Source organism: Equus caballus, chromosome 19 (genome assembly GCF_041296265.1).
Source record: "Equus caballus isolate H_3958 breed thoroughbred chromosome 19, TB-T2T, whole genome shotgun sequence".
Classification (NCBI taxonomy): Eukaryota; Metazoa; Chordata; class Mammalia; order Perissodactyla; family Equidae; genus Equus; species Equus caballus.
The window spans coordinates 49,647,992-49,673,635 of record NC_091702.1 but is presented as its reverse complement, the minus strand read 5'-3'; the positions used below and the strand labels follow the sequence as shown (position 1 = coordinate 49,673,635).

Sequence of the window (25,644 nt, the reverse complement as noted above, 5' to 3'; positions counted from 1 at the left end):
AAAAACAAACAACCTGGTCAAAAAATGGGCAAAGGATATGAACAGACATTTTTCTAAAGAAGATATACAGATGGCCAATAAACACATGAAAAGATGTTCATCACTTATCATCAGGGAAATGCAAATCGAAACTACACTAAAATACCACCTTATGCCTGTTAAAATGGCTATAATCACTAAGACTAAAAATAACAAATATTGGAGAGGGTGTGGAGAAAAGGGAACCCTCATACACTGCTGGTAGGAATGCAAACTGGTGCAGCCACTATGGAAAAGAGTATGGAGATTCCTCAAAAAACTAAAAATAGAACTACCATTTGACCCAGCTATCCCACTACTGGGTATCTACCCAAACAATTTGAAATCAACAATCCAAAGTAGGCTATGCACCCCTGTGTTCATTGCAGCACTATTCACAATAGCCAAGACATGGAAGCAACCCAAGTGCACATCCACTGATAAAAGGATAAAGAAGATGTGGTATTTGTATACAATGGAATACCACTCAGCCATAAAAAAGACAAATTCATCCCATTTGCAATATCATGGATGGACCTGGAGGGAATTATGCTAAGTGAAATAAGCCAGACTGAGAAAGACAAACACAAGATGATTTCACTCATATGTGGAATATAAACTAACACACAGACAAGAACAACAGTTCAGTGGTTCCCAGGGGAAGGAGGGTATGGGGTGGGTACAGGGGGTGAAGGGGAGCACTTATATGGTGACAGACAAGAAATAATGTACAACTGCAATCTCACATGGATGTAAACTATTACGAACTCAATAAAAAAATTTTTTAAAAAAGGGAAAAAATAAGTAAATATAAAGTGCTTACAAAAAATTGTATTCACATGTCTGTGGGATAACAGGTAATCTTTTACACAGCTACTGAGAGTGTGAATTAGTATGACTTCCATTGAAGATAATTTGGCAATATTACCAAACTTTAAAAAATGCACATTTCCCTGACCCAGCAATTCTTCCGTAGATATTTATTCTACAGATATTCAAGCATATGTGTCTACAAGGATATTCAGTGAAGCATCATTTGTCTTAGCAAAATCAGGAACTAACCACTTGTCACCAACAGGATCCAGTTAAGTAAATTATGGCAAATCCACATAATGGAACACTATGCCAATTAAAAAGGAAGGGAACAGTCATGGAGCTAGAGATAGAGACAGAAGAATCTCCAGGGCATATTGTTAAATAAAAAAAGAAAATAGGTTCTACACGATGTTCTACCATCTGTGTGGAGAAAAAGAAGAATATGCTTGAATGCCTGTAATGTATAAATATCTCAAAAAGGATACATAAAGACTACTGAGTGGTTGCTTCTGCAAAGAACGGAATGGCTGGGGCTGGCCCCGTGGCTGAGTGGTTAAGTTTGCACGCTCCGCTGCAGGCGGCCCAGTGTTTCGTTGGTTCGAATTCTGGGTGCGGACATGGCACTGCTCATCAGGCCACGCTGAGGCGGTGTCCCACATGCCACAACTAGAAGGACCCACAATGAAGAATACACAACTATATACTGGGGGGCTTTGGGGAGAAAAGGGAAAAGTAAAATCTTTAAAAAAGAAAAAAAAAAAAAGAACGGAATGGCTGAGGGACAAGTGTGAAAGGGAGACCAACTTTTTGCTGTATATTTGTTAGTCCCTTTTTAAGCATATAGTGGGTGTGGTTATGACCTCTTCACAAACAAATAAAATTAAAAATCATGTAATTAAGATCTGGAAGTCCTTATTGATGTAGTGAGAAAAGTATATGTCAATTTAAAAAAAGCAATTGTAAACTTCAAGTGAAACCAAAAACACTGTTAAAAAAAAACAAAAGGTAGCATGAAATTTGAAGCAAACTATAGTGTGAGATGATTTGAGTAAGTTATGCAGTGTGAAAGAAGAATCCAGTTTGCCTTCATGCTCGTTTCATTCTCCTTTGACTAGACCAGGATTAGAAATATTGGATTAGGAGCCGCCGGCCCAGTGGAGCAGCAGTTAAGTCCGAGCATTCGGCTGCGGCAGCCCGGGGTCCACTGGTTGGGATCCCAGGTGTGGACTTGGCACTGCTTGTCTAGCCATGCTGTGATAAGCGTCCCACATATAAAGTTGAGGAAGATGGGCACAGATGTTAGCTCAGGGCTGATCTTTCTCAAAAAAATAAAAAATAAAAAAAAGAAATATTGGATTCGTTTATCTTCTGCGTTAATCCCTCTGTAGTCTGTAGCAAATGACATTTGCATAAGCATAAACTGCAAGTCAAAAGTAATTTATAATAATAACCAAAAGAAGAATGGGAAATAAAAACAAGGCACACAAAGGGAGAAAGAAATGGAGAGAGAGTCTCAATGAGCTGTATTTCTCATCATTCATAGCATGGGGTTAGCAGACCCTGAAAGAAATAGCTAAATCAAGAAATAGTGGTATAAGCACAGAGCTTATCATTACAGTGCTAACTAGCAAAAGAATTAAAAACTCTGGAAGGTGGTTACCTTTGGGTGGTAGAGGTGAGGGAGAGGTTTGAGAAATGAAGCAGGAAATTTATTTCTGTTTCCACTTAATACCATTCTATATTTTTTTAAAGCACATGTTTTGCTTTTATAATAGGTATTCCTTGTACGATTTTATCATTTTAATTTTGTTTAGTTTTAAATTTAAGGCACATGAGGAAAACATAATGCATCCATTTTTAAAGTTTTATGGTCTCAACATCTATGTTTTCCAGATAAAGCTAAGCCACTTCACAGCCTGTAAGGTCATATTTTTCCAAAGAAACACTAAGCCACATCCAAAAGTAAGAGAAAGGCAATTTAAATCTTTCCTGCAGTGTCGTGAAAACATCAAAGGGGGATTCCACTCATAATACATAGCAAAGCTTCTTAAAATCTTCTTTCCCCCCTCCTCTCTCAATATCTCACACCATATGGTAGCTGCTCCCGACTCTCTTGTCTTCAAACTTCCACAAAGCACATCCCACGCTGACTCCAGTTCCCTTTCCTCTCCGCTGCCCTCCCTTTCCTCTCTGGGCCTATCCTCTTCTCAGGCTCTACCCCTTCAATGTCAACCAAGCTTCCCCGACGTCCATTCCGTCCCCTACCACAAGGGTCTTTCTTCTTAATCTGGGGGAATGGCATTATTGTCATGTTATTTCTTAAAGAAAACTAAATTCTAATTTCCAAAAAATCTACCCCCAACAAACATGTGAGACCTATCCTGCTGGAATTTAGTGACAAAGCTGTAAGTTTCTCTACTGTGAGCATCCTAAAGACAGGAGATGGGTTTTATTCATCTTTGTATTTGGGGGAGCCAACCCCGTGCTTCACACCCCAAACGCACATTTTTCTGTTGAATTATTATTTGGAACTCAGCTTTTATGGGAAAGAGTGGGGGAGAAGAAGAGGAAGGAAACGTGTTTACTTAGCACATACTATGGAGCAGGCTCTATGCCTGTTTGGAGGCGGTATTTCTTTCTACCTTCTTTTCTAGATCAGTAATTCTCAAATGGGAGCACAAAAAGCAGATGGGGGGGCCAGCCAGGTGGCACAGTGGTTAAGTTCACACGCTCAGCTTCGGTGGCCCAGGGTTCGCGGGTTCGGATCCCAGGTTCGGATCCCAGGTGGGGACCTACACACCGCTTGTCAAGCCATACTGTGGCAGGCATCCCACAAATAAAGTAGAGGAAAATGCGCATGGGTGTTAGCTCAGAGCTACTCTTCTTCAGCGGAAAAAGGAGGATTGGCAGCAGATGTTAGCTTAGGGCTAATCTTCCTCAAAAGAAAAAAGAAAAAAGAAATAGAAAAGCAGATGTGGAGGAGCACATGCAGTTTGAAAGAACCCTCGTGTGATGCTGTTATTCCCGACTTTGTGAACAAGCTCACACATCATAAAACATCCTCATACCCCTGACACATATAAACTAAGACACTTTTGCAGTGATGTATCAAAATACCGTTTGGCCTTTAACTGTGGAGGATGGGGGAGAAAGATTAAGAACCATCGATGGAAACTGTGTGTGTGTATGTGCGTCGTATGTGTATCTACAACGCATACACACTCAAAGATGCCCACTAGATGGCAAACCCACATCTCAAATGTTACCGATTACTACGATGCCCCATCTGGGCATTTTAATAATTCAAGCCAAATTCCTGTAAGGCCAAGATATCATATACAGTTTAAGATGTATGCAGATAACTTTGTGATGATGGTCTTACAAATAATTTCTAGGGATAGAGGCTAAAGTAATAGCTGCAACCGTTTCTAGAATCTACTATGACTTATTTTCCATGCAAAATATAATGTTCATGCAGATAAATTAAATTCCCTCACTAGACCATCTGATTTCATATGTAGGCTTCAAAACAAATTAATTGTGGGACTAAAGCAGGTGACAAGGCCAGGATTTGACCCCAAGTAGTTGAACTCCAGAGCCAGGCATTAACTTGGATGCATCGCCACCTCTCAGTAGGGTCAGATGGAAGGAGCCGAGAAGGAATGCTAGTGCCCTTCCCCCGAGTGACGCCGCCTCCCTCGGTCCCTCCCCTGAACCCCACATCACTGAAAGACTTACCTGACACTGCCCTGCTCAAAATTTTCCAGTGGCTCCCCACTACAGGATCAACTGTGGACCAGCAGAAGCTAGATATGCCACCAATCTCTCCCACACCCAACAACATTCACTTGCTTTCCATTCCCTGAGCAAGTCCTGGGCTCACACACCTGTGTGTCTCTAGAAACACTATCCTTGCTATCCTGAAAATCCTCTCCCCTATTATCTGCAAGAGCAACTAGTCACTCATTAAATCTCCACCATGATCACCTCCTCTAAGATGCCCTCTCTGACTTTGCCAGCCAATCGGGCACTCCAATTTCAATGCTCCCATCATGCCATTTATCTCATGATATGGCAATTGCCAGCGTGCCTGGCTCTCTTGCCACTAGAGTGAATCCTCCCTGAGGGCATGGATGGTGTCCTTTCAACTTTGTGTCCTCAGCACCAAACCCATACTGTGCCGTATAGAGGACGCACAGTAATTTGACTGACTGAATAAATGAATAAATGTTGAGTGTAAACAGTCAGACTTCACAGACTCTCTTAAAAATTCTAGCCTTCAGGTCCTGGGGTATAGAAGGGAGATAATTCCTACACCAAACCCCTTGCAGAAGTGTGGGAGGGATGGAAAAGCAGGGGGCCTGAGCTAGAGAGGCTATTATAGTGGCCCTACAGAGCTTCCTTTCTCTGTTCCAAAAACAGTCCTTCAGAACATTAAAGTGTGAGGAAAGGAGTCCTGTTTCCCACCCCCAAACCCCCATATCCCACTGTCCTCTATGCTCAGGTGAGTCCCTGACTATTTCTGTAACTATTTTCCTTGACCTCCATTGGAGCTCCTTGCTGAAATGAGCATTCATTATATAAAATAGCCTAACATCAGTGCCAGCTAGAGACACAGATATTTCCCATGGCCTCCACCAAGAGACTTCTTCTGAGATTCCTTAGACTGTTACTGATTTGATTATTAGAGCGGCAGTTTCCAGTAGGGCTGGGAGCTAGCTCTGCTCCGTGACTATGTCGGCTGCGTTAGTTTGCTAGGGCTGCTGTAACAAAGTGCCAAAAGTTGGGTGGCTTAAACGACAGAAATTTAATATCTCACAGTCCTGGAGGCTCGAAGTCAAGATCCAGGTGTCGGCAGGGTTGCTTTCTTCTAAGGGCTGTGAGGCAGAATCTGTTCATGCCTTTCTTCTAGCTTCTCGTGGTTCCCTGGCAATCCTTGTCATTCCCTGGCTTGCAGAAGCATCACTCCCATCTCTGCCCTTATCTTCACTTGGCGTTCTCCCTGTGTGCGTGTCTGTGACCAGATTTCCACCTTTTATAAGGACACCAGTCATATTGGATCAGGGACCCATTCTACTCCAGTTTGGCCACATCTGAACTTAATTAATTACATCGCAACCACCCTATTTCGAAAGAAAGGTCACATTCTGAGGTGCTAGGGGTTCGAACCTCAATATATGAATTTTGGAGGGGCAAAATTCGACTCATAACATTGGCCATATTTTCTAAAGCAAAAATCAGGACACGTTCTTTGGCACATGGTTTGACAATGGGGCAGAATGTTTGAAATCAGGACTATCTGGGAAATATGGGGGTTTAGGGAGGATCATTTTAAAGAGTAAATCCAGGCATGTGCATGTTAATCTGAAAGGTTTTGAAACATCCCTAGGTAGATACCTAATTGAAGAAGTTCTTCTAAATACCTATAATTAGAGCAGAAATCTGTGGCTGCTTTAAACAATCAGGTCCCATGAAATCAGAGAGGACTTCCTGTGAAATCAAATCAATGTGCAATGGATAGATGAAAGATGACAGATAATAGACAGATAGATATATAGATAGATGGAGACATAGATAGATAGATAGATAGATAGATAGATACAGATACGCACACATCTTTTAAAAAGTGCACAAGTAAAGGAGATTTTTGTGCATTTAACTAGCTCCTTTTTACGATCAGTATGTAGAATTAAATACTTGTGTATTGAGACTTGAAAAAAGCAGAATGTTTCCTGAAATAGATAAAAGATTTTTCAAGTGTGATTTTTATTACAGACTGGTACCATTTCCCCACTACCATCAACCCCACAGCCTCCTAAACATACATTCAGAAGGTATAATGAAAAACAACAGGGATATATTATCCAACTTACAAACATTCACAATTTTAGGAGTATAATTATCTATTGAGGGTAACATGTGAGTAACCTATTATAACTCCTGTCCTCAAACTAATTTCCGCATACTGTGTCCCCAAGATAGAAATGAAAATAGGTCTGAGGACACCAGAGATGTAAGAAAAGTGTGAGCCACAATCAGAACTGCTTCCCAAATAGCCCACAAAAGGCGATATGTCGTCCCTGTTAGAAAGCTGTTTAATAAGAGGTAGTTTTACCCTTTCTGAGCATTTTTCCAGGTTCTAAGAACTTAAATGTAAAGTAAGTCATCTCAAACCATGTTGGAACCAGGAAAAATATAAATAAATGAATGAAAATAAAATAAACTTAAAGCCTTATAAATGTATTTTATGTGGGAGAAAGGACCAGGATGAGAAAATGGGAAAAAGACCCCAAGAAACTGGATAATGATGGAGGAAACAGAAGAATTCCTCCGTGAGAAGATAATAAAACTCACTCTCGTTTATGTTTTGAGCACTGACCTAAGGCTAGGCAAAGTGCTGGGCATTTTCCTTAGCTTATTTAATCCTTACAATAACCCTATGAGGTAGTTATTATCCCCTCGATTTAACAGATGGGGGAACTGAGGCTGAGAGGCTAAGCAATTTGTCCAGCAAAGGCCATGGGGAGATAAGTGGCAGGAGCAGGCATGGAACCCAAGTCAGCCCCATCCCAGCGCCTGTGTGCCCAGAGCTGGTGCAGGGCCTGTGGGGCACTGAAACTTCCATCAAGTGCCTCTTCAACATCTGCATCTGAGAGAGGGCTGCGGAGGAACACCAGGCACGTTGAGGAAGCCTGGAATGGAGGGGAGGAGAGTGTGGAGGGCATCAAGGCCTAACAACAAGTGTGTATTGGGAAAACAATTTTGTTCAAGCAGTCTATTAATAGGGATGTTTTTCCTCAGCACGCCCTTCCCCCATCTCCTCCCTTTTGTGTTAAAAGGCGCCTGGCAGATTGGTAAAGGGTTACAGGCAATGCACAGGAAACTCTGGAACACAATGAACGGGGCGGGACAGATCCCCACCCACCTAAGAAAATCACTTGCTCCAGGATTCCGAGACCTTGGGGGAGACAGATGGAGCTCAGAACTGTTTCTGCTCCTTTTGTCGTCTTTCTCCCAGCCAGAAAGAAGGGAACATGCCCAAAGAGGTGCAGAACAGAGTAAAACCAGAAGCCAAGGAGGAACAGAGGCAACAAACAAAAGATTATTGAAATCAAATAGCCAAGTCTTCCTCTATCCTGAGGACTCCCATATTATATGAGAAATCCAGGTTTTTCCACCCAAAGTTTTGGGACCTCCAAAGATCCAGAGCAAGGAGGGAGAGAAGTGACCCCAAACCCAGCTGCTGAGAGGGACCCCAGAACCTACTGCTGGGTCCTCAGGACAGACCCAGCCAGGCCTCTGGGGGCTGCTGCTTATAGGAAGGCCCCCAGCATCTTTCCTTCTGAACCATGGGGCAGAACAGAGGCCGCCAGCAAATGGATCCAAATTCAGACTTGGAGGCTAAGGTCAGACCCTGTGCAGATTCAGACACTGGTATAATAGTGATTCAAGCCACAGCGTTTGGCTCTCCCCCTGGCCTTGTGAGGTCTCTTCCCTACATGTGACTCTAGGAAGGAAGTGTCCTGCTGCTGTTTGGCAGCGTCTAGTGCCCGTGGTGGAGCAGGACAAGGGGGTCTTGTGCTGCCTGGTTTGTTCATGGTTTTTGAAATACTGAAGACTCATTTAGCTCTAAACTGTGCATTACAGGTCAAATGTCTTTACGGTTTTTAAAACACTCGCCGAACACGAAAGATCTCCATCTCTTGTTTTCGAACAACATTCAGTGTAAAGAAATTACAGTATAGCTAAAACATTGGTGGGGAGAAACTTGTTTCTCAAATATTTTCAAACAGTATGTGCAGATGTCCCTTCTAATCTCTAGTCCTAACCCCTCAACTTCCACCCGGTCCTGCATTTTGCACCATCACAGGACATTTCCTCTTAAAAGCTCTGAGATGGGCCTTGATGTATCGAGAAATACGTTTTATCATTCTCCAAAAAACAGGGGGTTTTTTTTGTTTTTTTTTCTCAAAGATTGGCACCTGGGCTAACAACTGTTGCCAGTCTTTTTTTTTTTTCTGCTTTTATCTCCCCAAACCCCGCCTGTACACAGTTGTATGTCTTAGTTGCATGTCCTTCTAGCTGTGGGATGTGGGACACCGCCTCAACGTGGCCTGACGAACAGTGCCATGTCCGCGCCCAGGATCCGAACCCTGGGCCGCTGCAGCGGAGCGCGCGAACTTAACCACTCGGCCACGGAGCCGGCTCCCCAAAAAATAGTTTTTACCCCTGCCAGCCGCCAGTGTTATAAACTGGAGTCATCTTGGACTCCACTCTCTCCTATATCTAGTCTTTTAAATAAAAATCTGAGATTCTGAATTAGCAGGTGGGGGCACCGATCAATGCAATTTTATTATAAACAGTTAGTAAGACTTCATTTTTTATAATCAAGTCTTCGTCTTTCTTTTTCACTCTTCCCTCGCCTTCCACCCTTTTTACCCCAAAATGCCTAGTTGATGGGAGGCAGCTGAATAACTGGGGAAGTGAGGCCATAAAGCAGTTTCCCAATCCTTTTTTTTTTCGCCCTGAGTAACAGGAACTAAAATATACAATGCTACAGAGACAGACAGACAGAGAATGTCAAGTATAATAATATCTATGTCTGTTCTTCAACTTCTAGCTGAGAGTGGAACCTTTAAAGCTCTCCTCCTTCTCCATTGTTGTTACAGTTATCTTTCTTATCACCCCACCTCCTTGCTCTCAGAAGCCCATTTAGAAGCAAAACTGGCTTCCATGGTTGCAGAGGTGGTGTAGCAATGGGACATCAGCTGGCATGACTCAGGACATACTGCTGGCAGGCTATACCATATCCCTGCTTCTAGGGCTGGGAGACTGATTCTGGTTCTCGTTCCTTCTATCCCATCAAGTTGACCTCTCCTCCAATTGCTCTGTTTGATTAGAGATCGGTAATGTGGCCCTCCCCCCAACCACAACCATACTAAGTATGCTTATCCAGTCTCATCTGGACACTTAGAAGCAATGATTTGCAGGATACCTAAATCTGGGAACCCCAGCACAGGGAAATGCCATAATGGAGCTGGGATACATAACTTTCCAGAGGCCCTTTTGCTCTGGCCATACTCATCCTCTACTGGTTTCAGAGACTCAGGGCACTGGTGGCTGGGCTCAGGGTGGGCACAAGTCATCTCTCATAGAAGAGCCTCACCCAGTATATGCGTCTGCTAGAGCCGCCATAACAAAATACCATAGACTGGGTGACTCAAACATCAGAAATTTATTTTCTCACAGTGCTGGAGGCTGGACATCCAAGATCAAGGTGTTGTAGGTTTGGTTTCTCCTGAGGCCTCTCCTTAGCTTGCAGACGGCCGCCTTCTCGCTGTGTCCTCACTGGCCTTTTTTCTGCGTGTGCACATCCCTGGTGTCTCTCTGTGTCCTAATCTCCCCTTCTCACAAGGACACCAGTCAGACTGGATTAGGGCCCACTCTAATAGCCTCATTTAACTTAATCATCTCTTTAAAGGCCTCACCCCCAAATACAGTCATATTCTGAAATATAGCCATATTCTGAAGTACTGGTTAGGCCTCCAACATATGAACTGGGGAGGGGCACAATTCAGCCCATAACACCCAACAAGCAGAGACAAGACTAGCATCTTTAAACTGGGAAGGAGGAGAGGACAGGGAGAGAGAAAATGTACTGATCAGGAGGATGAGCTAACACTCTTGTATCCAGAATGTAGAATTCAGAACATGTTGCCCACAGTCCAAGGACAAGGAGCCACATCAGAGGATTTAATTCCTCGGGCTCCAGGCGAGGAGGGAGCACTCTAACATTGCTGATCGCTAACTCTAGTTTTACGGACAAACCAAGTAAAAGAAAAGCCTAGATCACAGGTGACATTAAAGTCTCCCAATGCCCTCTCTCTGTCTTCTGTATCTATTTCTGGTGGAGAAGATCACTACCATCCTGGGTGAGCGAAGGAGGCAGACGGTACACTTTGATAGGCATCAGTCTTAAACAGCTGCAGATAAGATGAATCATAGGCATGTGAGTGAAAGGCTTTTTGCACCATGATAATCTGCTAACGGCATAATTTATATTATCACCAAATAGCTTAATTGGTCCTCCTGGTAACATTCCTACACTAGCTCCATATAACCTTGCTTCCTGGGAAATCTGCAGCCCAACGGAAACACTCTTTGGAACCCAAATCTGATTTTCTTCCACAGACCCAGAAAAAGGTACACATCTTAAAGTAAGCAAAGAGAAAGAGAAAAATGGGAAGAAAAAGAGAAAAGTAGTGGAAGGAAAGAGAAAGAAAAATAGAAAAAGAATGTCTAGAACGAGGGCTAGATTCAAGTTTGGCACCTAGCACGATAAGAGGGGACGGGGAACAAATGGGGAGGGGACAGCTTTCCAGCTTCCTGGGTCAGGTTGTCACCGTGTGTCATTATCTGACTTGATAAATTGTGAGTTCTTCCCACTACAAGTTGTAGGTAATTGAGAGTGATCAAATAGACACAAAGAGGCCCCATATACGCAGTTCAAACGTTTGTTCAATCAGCCCAGACATCACAGCTGCCCTGCCAGGTGCTCAGTCCTACCTCATCCCTGAACCCTAAAAAACTGGAACCCAACTTATCCTGAAGCAGGGACCAAAAGGCCTCAGACTGTCCCAGGTTAAAAATTCTACAATTGTGGAGTCCCTTTGGGGAATCCTCAGTAAAACACAGAGGAATCTTAGGAGTGTGTCAAGGACGCTAGCTTTAATGGGTCACCTAGGCAGCCCTGTTTTGTGACAACCTACTCCTGCTGGGTTTGATGGTAATTATGGGGATCTGGTACGTAGCTAATGTTACACTGTGAACTGTTTTGATAATTGCTTGTAAATTACTGTTTCCATACTTAACTGGTGGACTGTCCTGTGAGACAGACCACATTTAATAAAAATTTTATGTAATTAAAATTAATTCATATTCAAATAAGGCCTGTTGATTATTTAATATTATTGTGCCAATATAAATTTCCCAATTTTAATAATTGTACTCTGGTTATATAAGATATTAATATTTGGGAACGATGGGTATTGGGGAATTCGACTATTTTTTGCAAATTTTTTATAAGCTGAAATCACTTCAAAATGAAAAGTTAAAAGCATGTCTTTAAAGATTTAAAAAGGTAATTCACAGGGCTTGACAATTTATCCACAATTTGTGCCCTGGGGGCCCGGACCTAGAAAAAAAAACACCCCTTCAGCCTTTCTCCTTTGCTGCCAAAGTGATGAAATCCACCCTAGGTCAGATGAAATAAGGAATATGAAAGTCCTTGCTACAGAAAACTCCTAAACAAGTGTTAATAGTAATAATTATAGTCTCATGTGGAGATGCTGCTCTGTAAATAAAGGGAGGAACAAGCTATTATACTAAATACCTTGCAAATGTTCTCCAAGAAGCTTACAAAATGCTTAGAAATTGCTGTCCTGACAGTAGGAAACAGGGAGTCACTGAGCAAAGCAGGCATATAACAGCAGCAACCCCTCCGGAAGACTCCTCAGGCCTTTAGTACATAGGATGGAAGAAGTGGAAAGAGACAGGACTCAGCAAACCCCACTAGGAGTCATTCTAAAAACTGAGTGAAGATTCTCACTGAATGGGCCTGGAAAGGAAGGAATCCAGAGGAGGGGCATTCTGAAGGACTCATCGGTCTGGGCAGGACTAGCCTGGAGGTGGGGGCGGAAGGAGAGAAATGAGTCAGTGGTTACTTGAAGACGTCTCGCCAAGATGACCGGGCAATGCTGGTGTCACTGAGAGGCAGATGGAACATGGAAGGAAGGAGGCACCACATACAGAGCATGGGCTGAGAACTCAAGTGGCCCCAGAGGCCAGGCGGGTGCCAAGGTGGGAAGACAGGCAGTTGGGGCTTCGAAACTGGAAGACTCATCTCTCTAAAGCGGGCGCCTCCGCTGGGGCTATCGCAACCTGACCTCAGCAGTCCTTGCCATTTGGGAACGCACTTTCGGTGTTACCAGATCTTCCATTTTTATAAGAGAAGCTGGAAATCCAGATCTCTTACGTGAAATCTTTTAACTCTTTAACGTTGGCAATTAATTTTTAAAAAATTTAAAGCACGGTGTGTGCCAAACCAAACATATCTGTGGGCCAGATTCAGCAGGCAGCCCATCAACTGTGACCTCTGACAAAGAGAGAATGTCCAGGGTCAAAGTTCATACACTGTCACGGTGATACATAGGAGATATAATGAATGTAAAGAGAGTCGATAACTAAAATCCCGCACACAAAGCTTTTGACAGCAATCTGAGCTGAATGAACGTCCCTACCCTTCAAGCCTATATATGGATTTGAATGTATACAGGATGTTTAATCTAAGCTTCAAATGGTTAAATCACAAGAATCTGAGTGCTCACTGTGTGCTGAGTACACAGAAGTCAAGGAATTCCAAATCTAACCGGAGAAGAAAAACCATACCTTCCGGAAAACTTGAGACAAATTGTGAGACAACCTGGCAGATTGTTTTCTCCACATTATGCTGGAATATTGGAGTCACCTTATATCCTGGATCCCCCCCCCCAAATCACTTCCACTTAGCAAACTTGGCAATAAGGGGTGTGTGTGTGTGTGTGTGTGTGTGTGTGTGTGTGTGTGTGTGAACTTGACTGTGTAACCAGAAATCTGATTTCCTGGGCGGTGGTTACAATGCGGCAGCCTCTGTGCTTCGCTGGGCGCCGAGGGGAGGTGGTGGGGTCGGGGGTACCTGGGAGAGGAGGATGGGAGGGGCGGGCGGGAACCGGCTCCATGTCAGGTTTCTCCGCTGGAATCCCAGTCTCTGTTTCTGTCATTGAAGTGTTTGTGTAGGAGAAGGCAGGCACCGAAATAGAAAGTGTCAAGGAGAGGATGACAGTGAGGATAAAAGCAAGGCAGGACTTTTTCTGAACCCCACCTCGCGCCCTCCATCCAGAAAGCCAGCGCGCCTCCTCCGGCCGCCTTCAAAGCGCCGTCGGCGGGGCAGGAAGCGGGCGCTCGGCGCGGGTCCTCCTCGGAGAGCGGCGATTTCCTCCCGAGCCGCCCGGTTCTCTCGGGAGGCGCAGAGCAGCTCTCGGCAGAGCGCGTTCTCGCCCCCACCCCGCGCTCCTCAACCCACCCACCTACTTCCTCCGGCTCCATACACACACGAGCTCAGAGCTGCCAAAAATTTCCACCCTCCGCCCCCCTCCCTAGCGAACTTCCTTCCAGCATTTCCTGAGCTGGATGATCCTAGGATTTGTAAGACAGGAAAAAAAGGAAGGCGTGAGGGCGGGCGGGAGAGACAGGATGCTTGTTTTTCGTTGTACCCAAGCCGTCTGAAGGCACGGCCGCGGGCGCAGGGAGCAGGACCCGCCGCAGCCCCAGGGCTGTCTCCTCGCCCCCGGCCGCTGCCCGCTTCCCCCGCTCGCGTCCTCGCCGGGGCATCTAGAAAGGCGGAAAGAAGAGCTCGCCCTCCCTCTGAAGCGGAGGAAAACACCCGAAGACACCGCAGGAGCCTGTGAAAGTCCCTGGGACTCCGAGTGAGGAAGTGACACTCCCAAGCTCGCCGGCCAGCGGCTGCCAGCTCTGCACGGCCTCCGGCACCGCGGCCCTGGAGGCGCGCGCCGTGGACTTGAGGCTCCGCGCCGCGCGGGGTCCCTGCGCCCTGCCCCGGGCCCCGGCTCTTCTGGACGCCCATGCGGCCCCCCAGCGCCGCGCCGCAGCCAGTGAGCTAAGCCCGGAGACCATCTTCGGCGCGGTGCCAAGCAGAGGGGAGGGGGAGACGGAGGGGCAACCTCTTTGGGACTAACTCATGAAGAACAAGGGTGCCAAGCAGAAGCTGAAACGAAAGGGAGCCGCCAGTGCCTTTGGCTGTGACCTGACCGAATATCTGGAAAGCTCAGGACAGGATGGTAAAGTGCCTTCGCCTTTTCTTCCCCTTCTTTTTGTTTGAGGGAGAGATGGACTCTCCTGGGGTGTGTGAGATTCAGTTCACAAGTTAATGTATTCCAGGCCTGTGCGCTTATTGTACTTTTTTTTCCCCTAAAGAACGCATATGATTCTTACGGTGCACAGCGCTGCCACCCGACGTGCGGAGGTTGTGTCAGTCCTTCCGTTTGTCTCACACAAGCCGTTACTGGGCGGCGCTGTTACAAGTTTAACCGGCTACCTCTGGGGGGTGGGGGTGGGAGCTGGAGAGGTCCTGGTCTTCGCTTCTGGATATCGGAGGGGAGGGATGAGGGCTGGACATGTGGGAGGGTGATGGCTTCTCCGGGTACGTAGTTATGACCGCCTTAGGTGTCCCTCCTGGGCTCTCCAATTTCATCCGCTCACATCTTTTTTTATTAATGTGCTGGAAGGCAGGGGGTGCGGTGGATCCTGGCTGGGGGAGTGGTTGCGCAAACATTTTCTGAATTTCTGAACCGATGCCAAATATATAGTACCTCCCTCCCTCCCCTTCCCAACCTCCGGACCCTCTACCTCCTCTCGGCTTTCAGATTCGCATTTGGTGTCAGACAAGAAGAGTGTTGCAAAAAGGTCAAAGGGCCTCGATTTTAAAATAGTGTAGGGTATGTCAAAGAAAGGGAGAGCGGCTCTGTTTTCAAGGTCAGATGCGGGGGCGGGGGGGGGGGTGAGAAGGGATCCTGCAGAGTAGAAACAATTTAAACATTAATGGGGGGACGGGGAAAGAAAATCTAGAACACAATAACAGCATTTGAGGTTAGAAGTTTTTAATCATAGGAAAGTTGGGGAAATTGAGCATTAAATGACTCCTTTTGTAAGGTTGACTGGCCCTGCGCTTACCCGTGACAAAAAAAGCCTTGTCTTCAGAAACTTCAGTGAGAGAGAAAATAGTCCACTATATGGGCCGTGTGTTTATACATAGACACAACGAAGGGGCAAACTGAAGAGCTGTTTAACTATGCAGAATAATTCTGCCTCCAGGAAAATCATCTCAAAAACTATTTGATTAGCTCCTATCGAATGTGCATTTCAAAAACAGGGCAATGCTTTTGTTTCAGTTCCGGTTTTTTTAAGGACTCAGCACCACCTAGTAATTTGCAGTGGTGTGATATTCCTGCGGTATGCTGGAGGTCAGAGTCTGCTGTGTCATTAGGACAAACGGCTCAGTATTTTCGAGCTTGGGGGACCACAGGTTTCAAAACTGCCTTTTTTGAAATTGAGGCATAACTGAGTCGGTTCGTTTAATCCTCTCCGACAATCTGTAGAGGTAGGTTTGAAATAAAATCGCTTGGAATGAGTTTTCTGGAATGTGAGAGAACTCCGAGTGTGCATCTGAACTACTACCCTCAGAGGTGCACAATGTGATGTTTGCCTCCACCTGTTTTTGCAGGGGCCTTCAGGCTGAAGTCCAGGTTCACCAGGAATGCTCCTGGGATGCCACCTTCCGCCATGTGGGTGTCAGTCTGGGCCCTCCCTCCAAAGCTGCCAGAGTTGCATAGGGGTGGTTGCCAGTCCTGCCCCATTCTTGCAATGTCATAGATCATCAGATGAGCAAGAATCCCAAGCTTCCCTGAAGACACTTCAAAGGCAGCCTTAGACAGCTCTTCTTTCACCTGCTTTATATTTTGGGCTTCCATCTATGTTTCATTTGGAAAAAAAGGGAAGGGAGCTACTGCTTAAAGAAAATTGAAAACCAGTACCCATTGCTCCTAGCCCTGGGGAGGAGGCGAGGAGGCCGGGAGAGGTAAATTGACCTGCCTAAGGCCATGCAGTCAATCAGGAAGGATGCAGAGGGCCGTGGCCTACTCGGCTCCTCTCCCCTCCCTGGCTTCCTTTTCTAGGTCAACATTCTCATCTAATGATTTTTTCCCCCTAAATTGAAAGCAGACAGCCCTGCCACAGAATCAGCAAACTTTCAAGACTGACATACCTGAAGAGAGTTCAGCTTTGAAACGAAAGTAAACTGATCCATTTAATGATCCCTACACCATTATTATGCTGCGTGGGAATTAGGCATGCATAATAAGCAACATATATAAATGAGAGTAATTAGAATTTCTTTCTTACCACATCTAAAACTAGTTAGGTAGTTGTCTCTTATTTTCGTCATAGTGTAGCATTAATCCACAAAGTCACTGCTAATGGTTTTCTCTAAAACAATGTGTCCTCCTCATGGACTTTCTGAAACATGCGTTAGTTAATAGACAAGCCCTGGCCTCTGCTCCCAGGGAGGAAAAGTTGACCTGGGCACTGCCCCTTTGCCCACCACCTTGGAAGTTCAGCCCGGAATCCTGAGGGTGACAAGTCAGCATGGTACTAGGAGCCAGAAGGCTGGGGAGGGCTTCTCAAGAATACATCACAGTTGCTGAACTTTGAAGGTCAAGGGTAGAGTGATGGACCTAGGTACAGACAGAGAAAAATGGCTTCAGATCTGGGAGCACAGGGGCAGAAGGGAAGAGCAGAGATGTAGAGAAGCTGGGAGAGCCCTGTGCTTGGGCAGGGAGGGGAAGCCCCAAGCTTGGCGGGGGGACAAAGCTGGTGACAATTAGCTGTGCTCAGGCCATCTGAACATGTGGAAGCTACACCCCTGGGGCTGAGCACAGAGGACGAACGTCATCTACTTCTGTAATTTGCTGTGGCCCAGCCCTGCTCCCTTCAGTCAAACAAATCTGATGGGCCAGGGTGTGCAGGTGACAAATAGGTGTTCAGCTTAGAGCAGATGTTGCGCAGGGTGAGTTGTCATCCTTCATCTTTAGGAAGCTGATGAAAGACAGAAAACCTTTCCCTTAAGCACGCGCATACACACACACGCAAATCGTGTATACAGTTTCTGTGGGCATCCACGTAGATTCCAAGTTCAGACCCTGCTGTTGATCATCCCCAGCTGCATATAGGCCTAATGTGAGGGACCAGCTTTCCCCTTCGCTTCTTTGACCACTGTTCCCCAGCCTGGTGAGAACACCCAAAAATGGCATGAAGCTGCTGCTGGCCGACTTGGCCAGTGCCTCTCCTTTCACTTTTCCCCTCCAGCACAGTGGCTGCTGCCCCAACCCCCAGCTCTCCCCTGGGAGCCAGACAACTTTCTCTTCCTGTCTGGAATAGAGGGATCAGATCATCCCTTCCTCGCTGCTGATGCTGAAGATAGTACCATTTTTTTCCCTTCAGTTTGACCACTGAATATGAAGGCCCTTGCTTGGAGCTGTGTAATAAAAACCACGTCATTTTGTTGCTGCAGTTGGGAGGCCCTGGGTGAAGCCCTGTGAGGCCAGAGTGTATCCATGAGCATTTCCTACCTCTCCCCTCTGAGCCAAGTGGTCTGGGGCTTCCCACGGTGCTGGGAGATGCTGGGGCCAGGAGTCCAGGGACGAGTAAGAGAGCCTCATCGGGAAGGCTGTCTTCCGTCTCTGTGCTGGCCTCGCTTGAAGGGCTGAGGACTTTCTCACCCTTCCGAACAATCTTTGTCATTTTACTCACTCCCTGGTAAAAAGTGATATTGTTCTGGCCCAGTGGTTCACCGCGATGGTTGCTCATTAGAACCACCTGAGGAGCTTTAAAATAAAAAATTGGTGCCCAGGCCCCCACTCAGACCAATTAAATCAGACTCTCTTAGGGCCCAGGCATGAGTATGTTCTAAATGATTCTGAGATGCAGGCAGAGGTGAGAACTGCTGCTTGCGGTGCAGGGGTTTACAGCCACTTTCCACCTGGATAAGCAGCCTTGGCCGCTCAGAATGCACCTTCTGAATGTTTGATAAGAACTGGGAGCCTTTTTATTCCTGAAGATTTTTTTCTAGTTTTTACCAAGTTGAAAAAGAAAAAAATACATGTATTTGATTTGAGGGATGACAAAAGGTTCATAACAAATAAGTACGTAAATGCCCATTACAAAATATAATTTTAAGTTTGATGAGAGTAAAATAACCCCAGTATTTCAAGGAACAAGGATGAGGTAATGGGAACTTTTAGATGTAGCCGTTCTACATTTCCGAGGCTAAATTGTTCTCTCAGTTTGCTTATTCATTTATTTAACAAATATGTATTAAGGCACTATGGAGGTACTGTGGGAGAGAAAGAAGGGTGCACCCCAGACTCAAGAAATTTACAGGCTAAGGGATGTGAACAGATTTTCAGAAACCAATGGCTCAGTTAAGCTTTGAAGTTAGCTGCCATCTGGAGAGAAAATTGAAAGAGAAAATGGGAAAGCTTTTATCTACAATCAAATAGACAAGATACCCAAACACAAACAAAGTCTTAGCAAGGAAGGTAAATATTTTTCTGTTCAAGATAAGATTTCACATTGCACGGAGAGCCAGGGCAGGGGTGTTCTCTTTGTTTTAATTGTTTCCTTCCCAGCATCTTGCCTGGCACATCATTATCACACCTTCCCTGGCTAACTCTTCATCCTTTGGCTCTCAGCTGCTTCCAGAAACCATCCTCCCAAGTCATTAGGAGTTCTGGAGCCTTACTACCTGAGCTAGAATCCCAGCTTTGCCTGTTTCCAGTTGAGTGACCCTGGAGCAAGTTACTTACCCCCCGGGCCTCAGTTTCCTCATTTGTGAAATGGGAACGATAAGACCGATGTGAAGATAAATGAGTTAGTATGGGCAAAGCACTTAGCAGAGGGCATGCGTATGGTGAGCTATACACGTAGCTATTATAGAACCCCTTGGACTGGCCCTAGCATAACCACATATCATCCATGACTGAAAGAATGGGGACTCCAGTGAAATGGGTAAATGATATGGTCAGATGGGTTAATTACCAAGAGGGATGGGAAGCAGATTGGTTGCCACACTGAATGGAGAGGCCAGTTCATGTGGGGGTTTCCCAGAGCCAGTGGGCAGTGGGGCATCAGTGTGTAGTGGTGGAAGCACAAAATGTCAGTCTGAAACTGAAAGGCTCTCAGAATGATCTGAGAAAGATACCCAGCCCCTCCTGGACTCGCAGGGAACTGAAAGAAGGCAGGTCCCGAAAGTGGAGTTTGTGGAGACAGAACAGCAACCTCGTGGACTTGAAGCTGGAGGGGCACACACAAATCTGGGCTCCCAGAGTGAAACGGGAAGAACCCAAAGAGGAGAATTAAGGCTTTAAACCTGGAGCAAATTGACTGATAACATGAGGCTGAACTGTAACCTACTCTGTATAGTCTGGAGATGACAAACAACCCACGCAGAGAATAGAAACAGCTACTTCCACCTGCCTACAGCCCTCCCTCCTGCCCACTCTCCAGACCTCTGCTGAGAGCCCCTTGACCACAGGCATAGCCTCGCGCTTCCTCCACCCGTACCCACCCCCACTGGCAGCCGCTCAGATGTCTTCCAGCCTCAGGAGGCCCAGGCATTGGGCTGCCGATGATGCCCACTCCCCTGTCGCCATCTGCTGGGGCCAGAGGGAGCTGGAGGCCTGGCCTTATGCTGGGGCAGAGGGAAATATGTTGAAACGAGGGTTACGTTTTCCCACAGACGGTGCTGTAAGTGATGAACGAGCTCCCCAGTGCTATTAGAACTGTGGTTTTCCATGCGTTCTTTTTATTTTCCCCTTTAATCCATTAGGCATCTGGGGTCTAGCCTGGAAACCTTTTCTGTGGGAGTGGGGAGCAGGGGCGACACATTCTGAACTCCAGGAGCTGATTGACTAAGGCAGTTCTGAAGCCCTTGCTGGGGACTGTTTGTCCCCGGGCATCACCTCATTGCAGAAAGTTTCCTGGGATTTTGTGGCTTGGGTGTGGCTGTGCAACCGTGGCTGGAAGAAGGGGCGGGGCTGAAAGACCCAGGACTCAGGCTGGCATGAGAAGCGCTTTCCGATCCTTTTCCATTAGACGTTGTAGCTAAATGTTTCTGGACAAAGTAGTAATAGACCCTTCTGGTTGGGGCTACGTGGTGCTCATTCCCTCCAGACAGACTGATCCAGCTGGGCTGCTGGCCCGCAGGCTCTGGGTCTCAGGACTCCACTTCCTCTGTGTGCTTCCTTCACGCCAGTCTTGAGGCCCCGGAACGTGGAGCGACTCGCTTGTTTGGTTTTTTGTTTTGTTCTGTTTTTCACTCACTGCTCACCATGGATTTAAGCCAATGTGGCATTTTCCCACTTATCCCCACCCTCCAAATTAATTTTCTTTTTGCTAATGAGTGCGCGTCCCACCCAATTTTCTGAGCTATTTTTCTCTATGCCCCAAAACAAATGCCATGCTTGAGTTTGACTGGTCTTCCTGTCCCTCCCTCAAAGGGCTGGCCTCAAGTCCTGATGGAGGGGGCCCAGCCTGATGGAAACTCAGGAGTCCAGAGAGCGCCCTCTGTCCCTCTTACCTTCCCCCCAGGACACAATTTTAGCTACGGCTTGAAAGAAGGAGCCCCTGCAGGGAACACGCTGACTGCAATCCAGAGGAGAATAGATTGTACTAGATTTTTTCTAAGAGTGACTTTTGATGGAGAAAGATGAGAACCCTAGGCTGCTGGCTGGCTAAAGAGAGAAGGGAGAAGAAGAGGTCTCCTGGAGGGAGAGAAGGGACCCAGAAATGAAGGCTGAGTCCCAAATCAGACCTGCTGGTGGTTTTTATTAGTGGTTAGACTTACTATCTACATTGATTGCTTACTGCGTGCCAGCCACTTTACACACAAAGTAATATTTTCAACATCTGTAAGATTTGGGCATTTTTACAGTTTATAGAGGAGAACACTGAGATGGAGGAAGTTAAATCACTTGCCAAGATTATGGACAGAGGAAGGGCAGGATTTAAATGCAGGCTGTCTGCCTCCCAAGGTCACTGTCTTAGGCTCGAACACAATCTCCCAGAACAACATATTTCATAATTTGGCATTTACATTACAGTTTTGTCAAAAAAAAACCCCAAACCTGCAGAAAATAGCCTTTTCTCCCTTTGCTTTGTTCTTCCCCCAGCCTAGATCATTAATAGTAATAACAATTAATATTTGCATGGCTCTTTACCTTCTACAAGGCGCTTTTCACACACACATATTCTAAACCCGCCAGCTTTCAAGTCCAACCAGACTCCATTTTTTCCTCCCAGGCCCCTCCCTGCCCACTGCAGCCACAATCCTTCTTCCCTCTTGGAACCCACTGCCTTAGAGTCAGAGGCACTCAATTTGGTCTTCATTCTGCCTGTTATTCTGTTTTCTAACTGGCTTTGTGGATGCAAGTCTATGGTGAGCTCCCCGAAGGCAGCATCCGACAGCTCACGTAGGCATGGGAGCTCCTCTGCCCCTCAGGCTGAGCCCCGAGGCCAGCACACAGCAGTAGGTTGATGGGCCCCATTTCCTGCTCAGGAAGGCCAGTGTTAGAGCCCATCTAGGAAACCCAGGATCCAGGACGTTGCCAGTATGCTGGACTATCAGGAATCCAAGATTGTTTAAAGGTTCCCCACAAGGGTTCGTAACTACTCCCAGAAAGAAACTGATGCAGACTTTGCACAGGATGCCCCAGAAACACTGCCTCTTGCTAGGGCCTCACCAGTCACTCCTTGGTATGAACCACATTCTTGGCGGGGCCCCAGAACCAACTGGGTTTCTGGGATCGAGTCTCAGGCACTCTTTGTTCTAGTTCAAGCTTGGCTGATGCATACCAGGCCCTGGGACCACGCCCATGCCCTCATGCTGGCCCAGAATGCCTTTGGGGGCCCCCTCCTAACCACCCCCAGAGGGAGAGGGGCGAATGTCATCCCTGTAAAAAAAGCAATTTATACCAGCTTTTACTGTTACAGACACCAGAAAACAGTTTGACATATAAATTAGGATTCTGGCAAACTACAAATAAATCTATAGCCTCCATGAAAAGCAACCGAGCTAATTTGTGTAATTATGCATATTTCTGTCCTTTGCTCTTTTCATGTTTTTTTCAGAAACCATCTTGTATGGGGCTTTCAATTCAATGCGACAAGTATTTAATGGGATTCTAATATGCTAGACATTATTGGGTTTACAAAGATGCTCTCAAGTTGTTCTCAGCCTAGTGGGGTTGTAAGATGGGAAAACAACAAAAAGAAGTACAAAGAAGAATGAAATGAGGGCTCTGGAGGGTGTGCAAGCAGCGGGTGTTAACATCTGATGAAGCCAAGTGAAAGAGAACCATCAAACTGAGTGGGTAGTTCCAAAGGGGAAAATCAGTAAGACGAGAAGCAAACATCATCTGACTGTGAGGAATGAGGGAGATATGGGACCATGGGGTGGCTGGTTTTTGCAGAGAGGAAACCACATGGTTTTGCCTGACACTTGTACATGGTCACAAAGGTACCTCTTGTACCCTGGGGGAGAAGACGCTTAAACCCTTCTTAAACTATAAGTCACTCTCAACTTATAGTGGCCAGGCTTGGTGATTGGGGGACCTTGGCCGGGGGGACAGAAGCTGTCTTGAGTGGAAAGAGAGTGAACCTACCCTCAGGAGAAGGCAGAACAGCTGATAATAAGAAGAGTGGCAATTGGTTTGGCTGTGTCTGTGCCCTGCCTAAGGGCAGGGGAGTGGGGCATTCTGTTAAAAGATACAACTTTTTAAAATGATATGATCTGACCCCCCTAATTATGTTTCTTGATTAAAACTAGCTGTATGGCATGAATGTGCAACCTCTACCTCTCCACGCAGTGTATGCAAAGTTCTGTTTTGTCCCCATTTTATATATGAAGACCAACTCAGAGAGGTTAAGTAACTTGCTTAATGTCACCCAGCCAGGAAGTGGGAGAAGAGGCCTCAAACCATGTCTGTCTGAAATTAAATTCCCCTTCCATGGCTTTGTCTCCTCTGGACCCAAACAGCCATAGCTTTGCTGGCCGTAAATCAGGGTCTGAGAGGCAGAGCTCCATTCTACCATGCATCACCAAGGTGATAACTTCAGTAGGATTTAGACTTTCATAAAACTTCTGGCAATGGAGTTTCCATCCCCAGTTTTTTAAAGTCAAACATTTAGGTTCCAAATGGCAGGATTCTAAGCAGAGAGCATGCCCTGTTACCATAAGTAGCCCCTTCCACCACTTCTTTCCCATCTGTTTCCTGCATGCTGAGCATTATTGGGAAATGATGATGTCAACTCTTCCATATAAATCTACACCTCCCTGCTTACCCCTCCCCTACAATGCATATTTTTGTTCCTCTTTCTGGCTTTTGTCTTGCTGTTCTGTTCTTTAAGGACTCACGCTTTTGGCGTCAATTGTTGGCTCTCTTTTTAATAAGTTTTAGCTATTTCAGCTTCATTGTGGCCTTCAAAGTGCACATGGGCTTTTTTGGGTCCATATTTGGAAAATCCTTTGTTTGCCTAATAGCTAGAACATGGGCCTGGTGTTAATGGAGAGGAGCCATTTTGCTTTCTGGAAAAGCAGAGCTAGATGGAGGGCTGCGAATTGGGCTCAGTGCTGCAAACACAAACCCTCTGGGGGCCTTCAGGGGCTGCAGTAAAGCTGTGTGGACCCCGAGCACAGAGCCTGCAGCTGAAGGTCAGGAAAATAGACCCGTCGAGCGATCTGTTTTCCCTCATGCCAAGCCTGACTTTCAAATGGGATATGGTTTCCTCAGTTCCCCTTTCTTTACTGCCCCCAAAGACAATTTAGTTTCAGAAAGGAAAGAGGGGCGGTCCTGTTGGGGGACTGTATGTGTTTTGAATTCTGGATCCAAGAATTCTTGGCTTGTCTTTTTGAGCCTTGGGTAGTGATACTCAAACTTTACTGGGCATAAGAACGACTAAGTATGTCGTTTTTGCTTTTAGATTTAACTTAAAGTTTAATTTCAAAAAGATATTCTTTAAATTTAGTACACTATTGGAAATACTCTTTAGGTTCTATTTTGACTCCTTGAAATGAAATGGACATCTAATCAAAGTTTCAAATGGGCATTTGCCTGGGTCCTGTAACATCAGGGTCTGTGAAGCACATGCGATTCCGCTGAAGGAGCCTACAGCTTACAGGGCTGCAAGCTGTAAAGTGCATGCCATGTTCTAAGGTCCGTCCCTCAGAGATTGTGCTTGTGTATGTCTGAGGTGGGGCCCAGGAATCCACATTTTTTAAGATGACCTCCAGCTGATTCTGATGTCTTTGGCCTACTGCTCTCACTTTGAGAAACATTGACTTCACCCTTAGAAAGCAGCAGCTAAGTGAAGCCACATGATTTTTATTTCCTTCATTATACTTTTTATATTGTCCTAATTTCTAATAGTCAACGTGTATTTTTACTGTTTAAATTAGAAAAAAATCTTTTAAAATTACTATGGAAATGGCATGTCTTGAGTTTTTCATAAAGCCCTTTTGTTTCAATCCTTATTTTAAAAAAAATCTTCATAAAGTCTGTTAGTTTGCTTTCCTGCCTTAATAGATGCAGTTTAGTGAAATCAATTAACCTTCTTGGAGAACAGTGTAGTAAGGTGGTCAGCACGGGGTTTGCTTGCTAATAGTCTGCCTTGGTTCAAATCCCAGCTCTACCACAGGCTAGCTTTGTGACCATAGACAAGCTCCCAAACCTCTCTGTGCCTCAGTTTCCTCATCTATAAAGTGGAGATTATGACAATAATAGTACCTATCGCATAGGGTCATTATAAGGCTTAAATGAACCAGTGAACTGCCTGGAATCTAGTAAACCCTCCATGAGTGTTAACTAGGGTTATTATTTCTTTGGTGATTGGAAATCTTACCCTGTTTCAGCCTCATTACTCAGAATGTGGTTCCTGAGTAATGCTCCAGATGAGGAAGTTGAGAGAGCTGAGAACAGATATTCCAAGGCTCCCCCAGATCCCAAGGGGCTTCTTCTTTTTTAAAAAAATTCTCCTGCATATACACAATCACTTATTTTCTTTGGTTGAGTGCCTTTAAATGCTAGTTTTAAGATTCTTATCTTTTGATAAATATTTCTGGGGTGAGACTGTGGCAGACTTTCT

The 25,644-nt window shown here is 45.7% G+C and overlaps 2 protein-coding genes across 2 annotated transcripts in view; one reads left to right on the top strand and one right to left on the bottom strand.

The window, feature by feature from the left end:
• The window catches only part of B4GALT4 (beta-1,4-galactosyltransferase 4), a 53,509-nt gene extending 38,468 nt beyond the window's left edge, over positions 1-15,041 (bottom strand). Inside the window, exon 1 of the mRNA XM_070243751.1 lies at positions 14,884-15,041. The gene's annotated coding sequence lies outside the window, so the exon portion shown is untranslated. The remainder of the gene's footprint in view (positions 1-14,883) is intronic.
• Positions 13,645-25,644, top strand: part of ARHGAP31 (Rho GTPase activating protein 31) — a 110,420-nt gene continuing 98,420 nt past the window's right edge. The window contains exon 1 of the mRNA XM_001502618.6: positions 13,645-14,729. Within this exon, the coding sequence (XP_001502668.4) occupies positions 14,630-14,729 (100 nt within the window). The 5' untranslated portion in view covers positions 13,645-14,629. The remainder of the gene's footprint in view (positions 14,730-25,644) is intronic.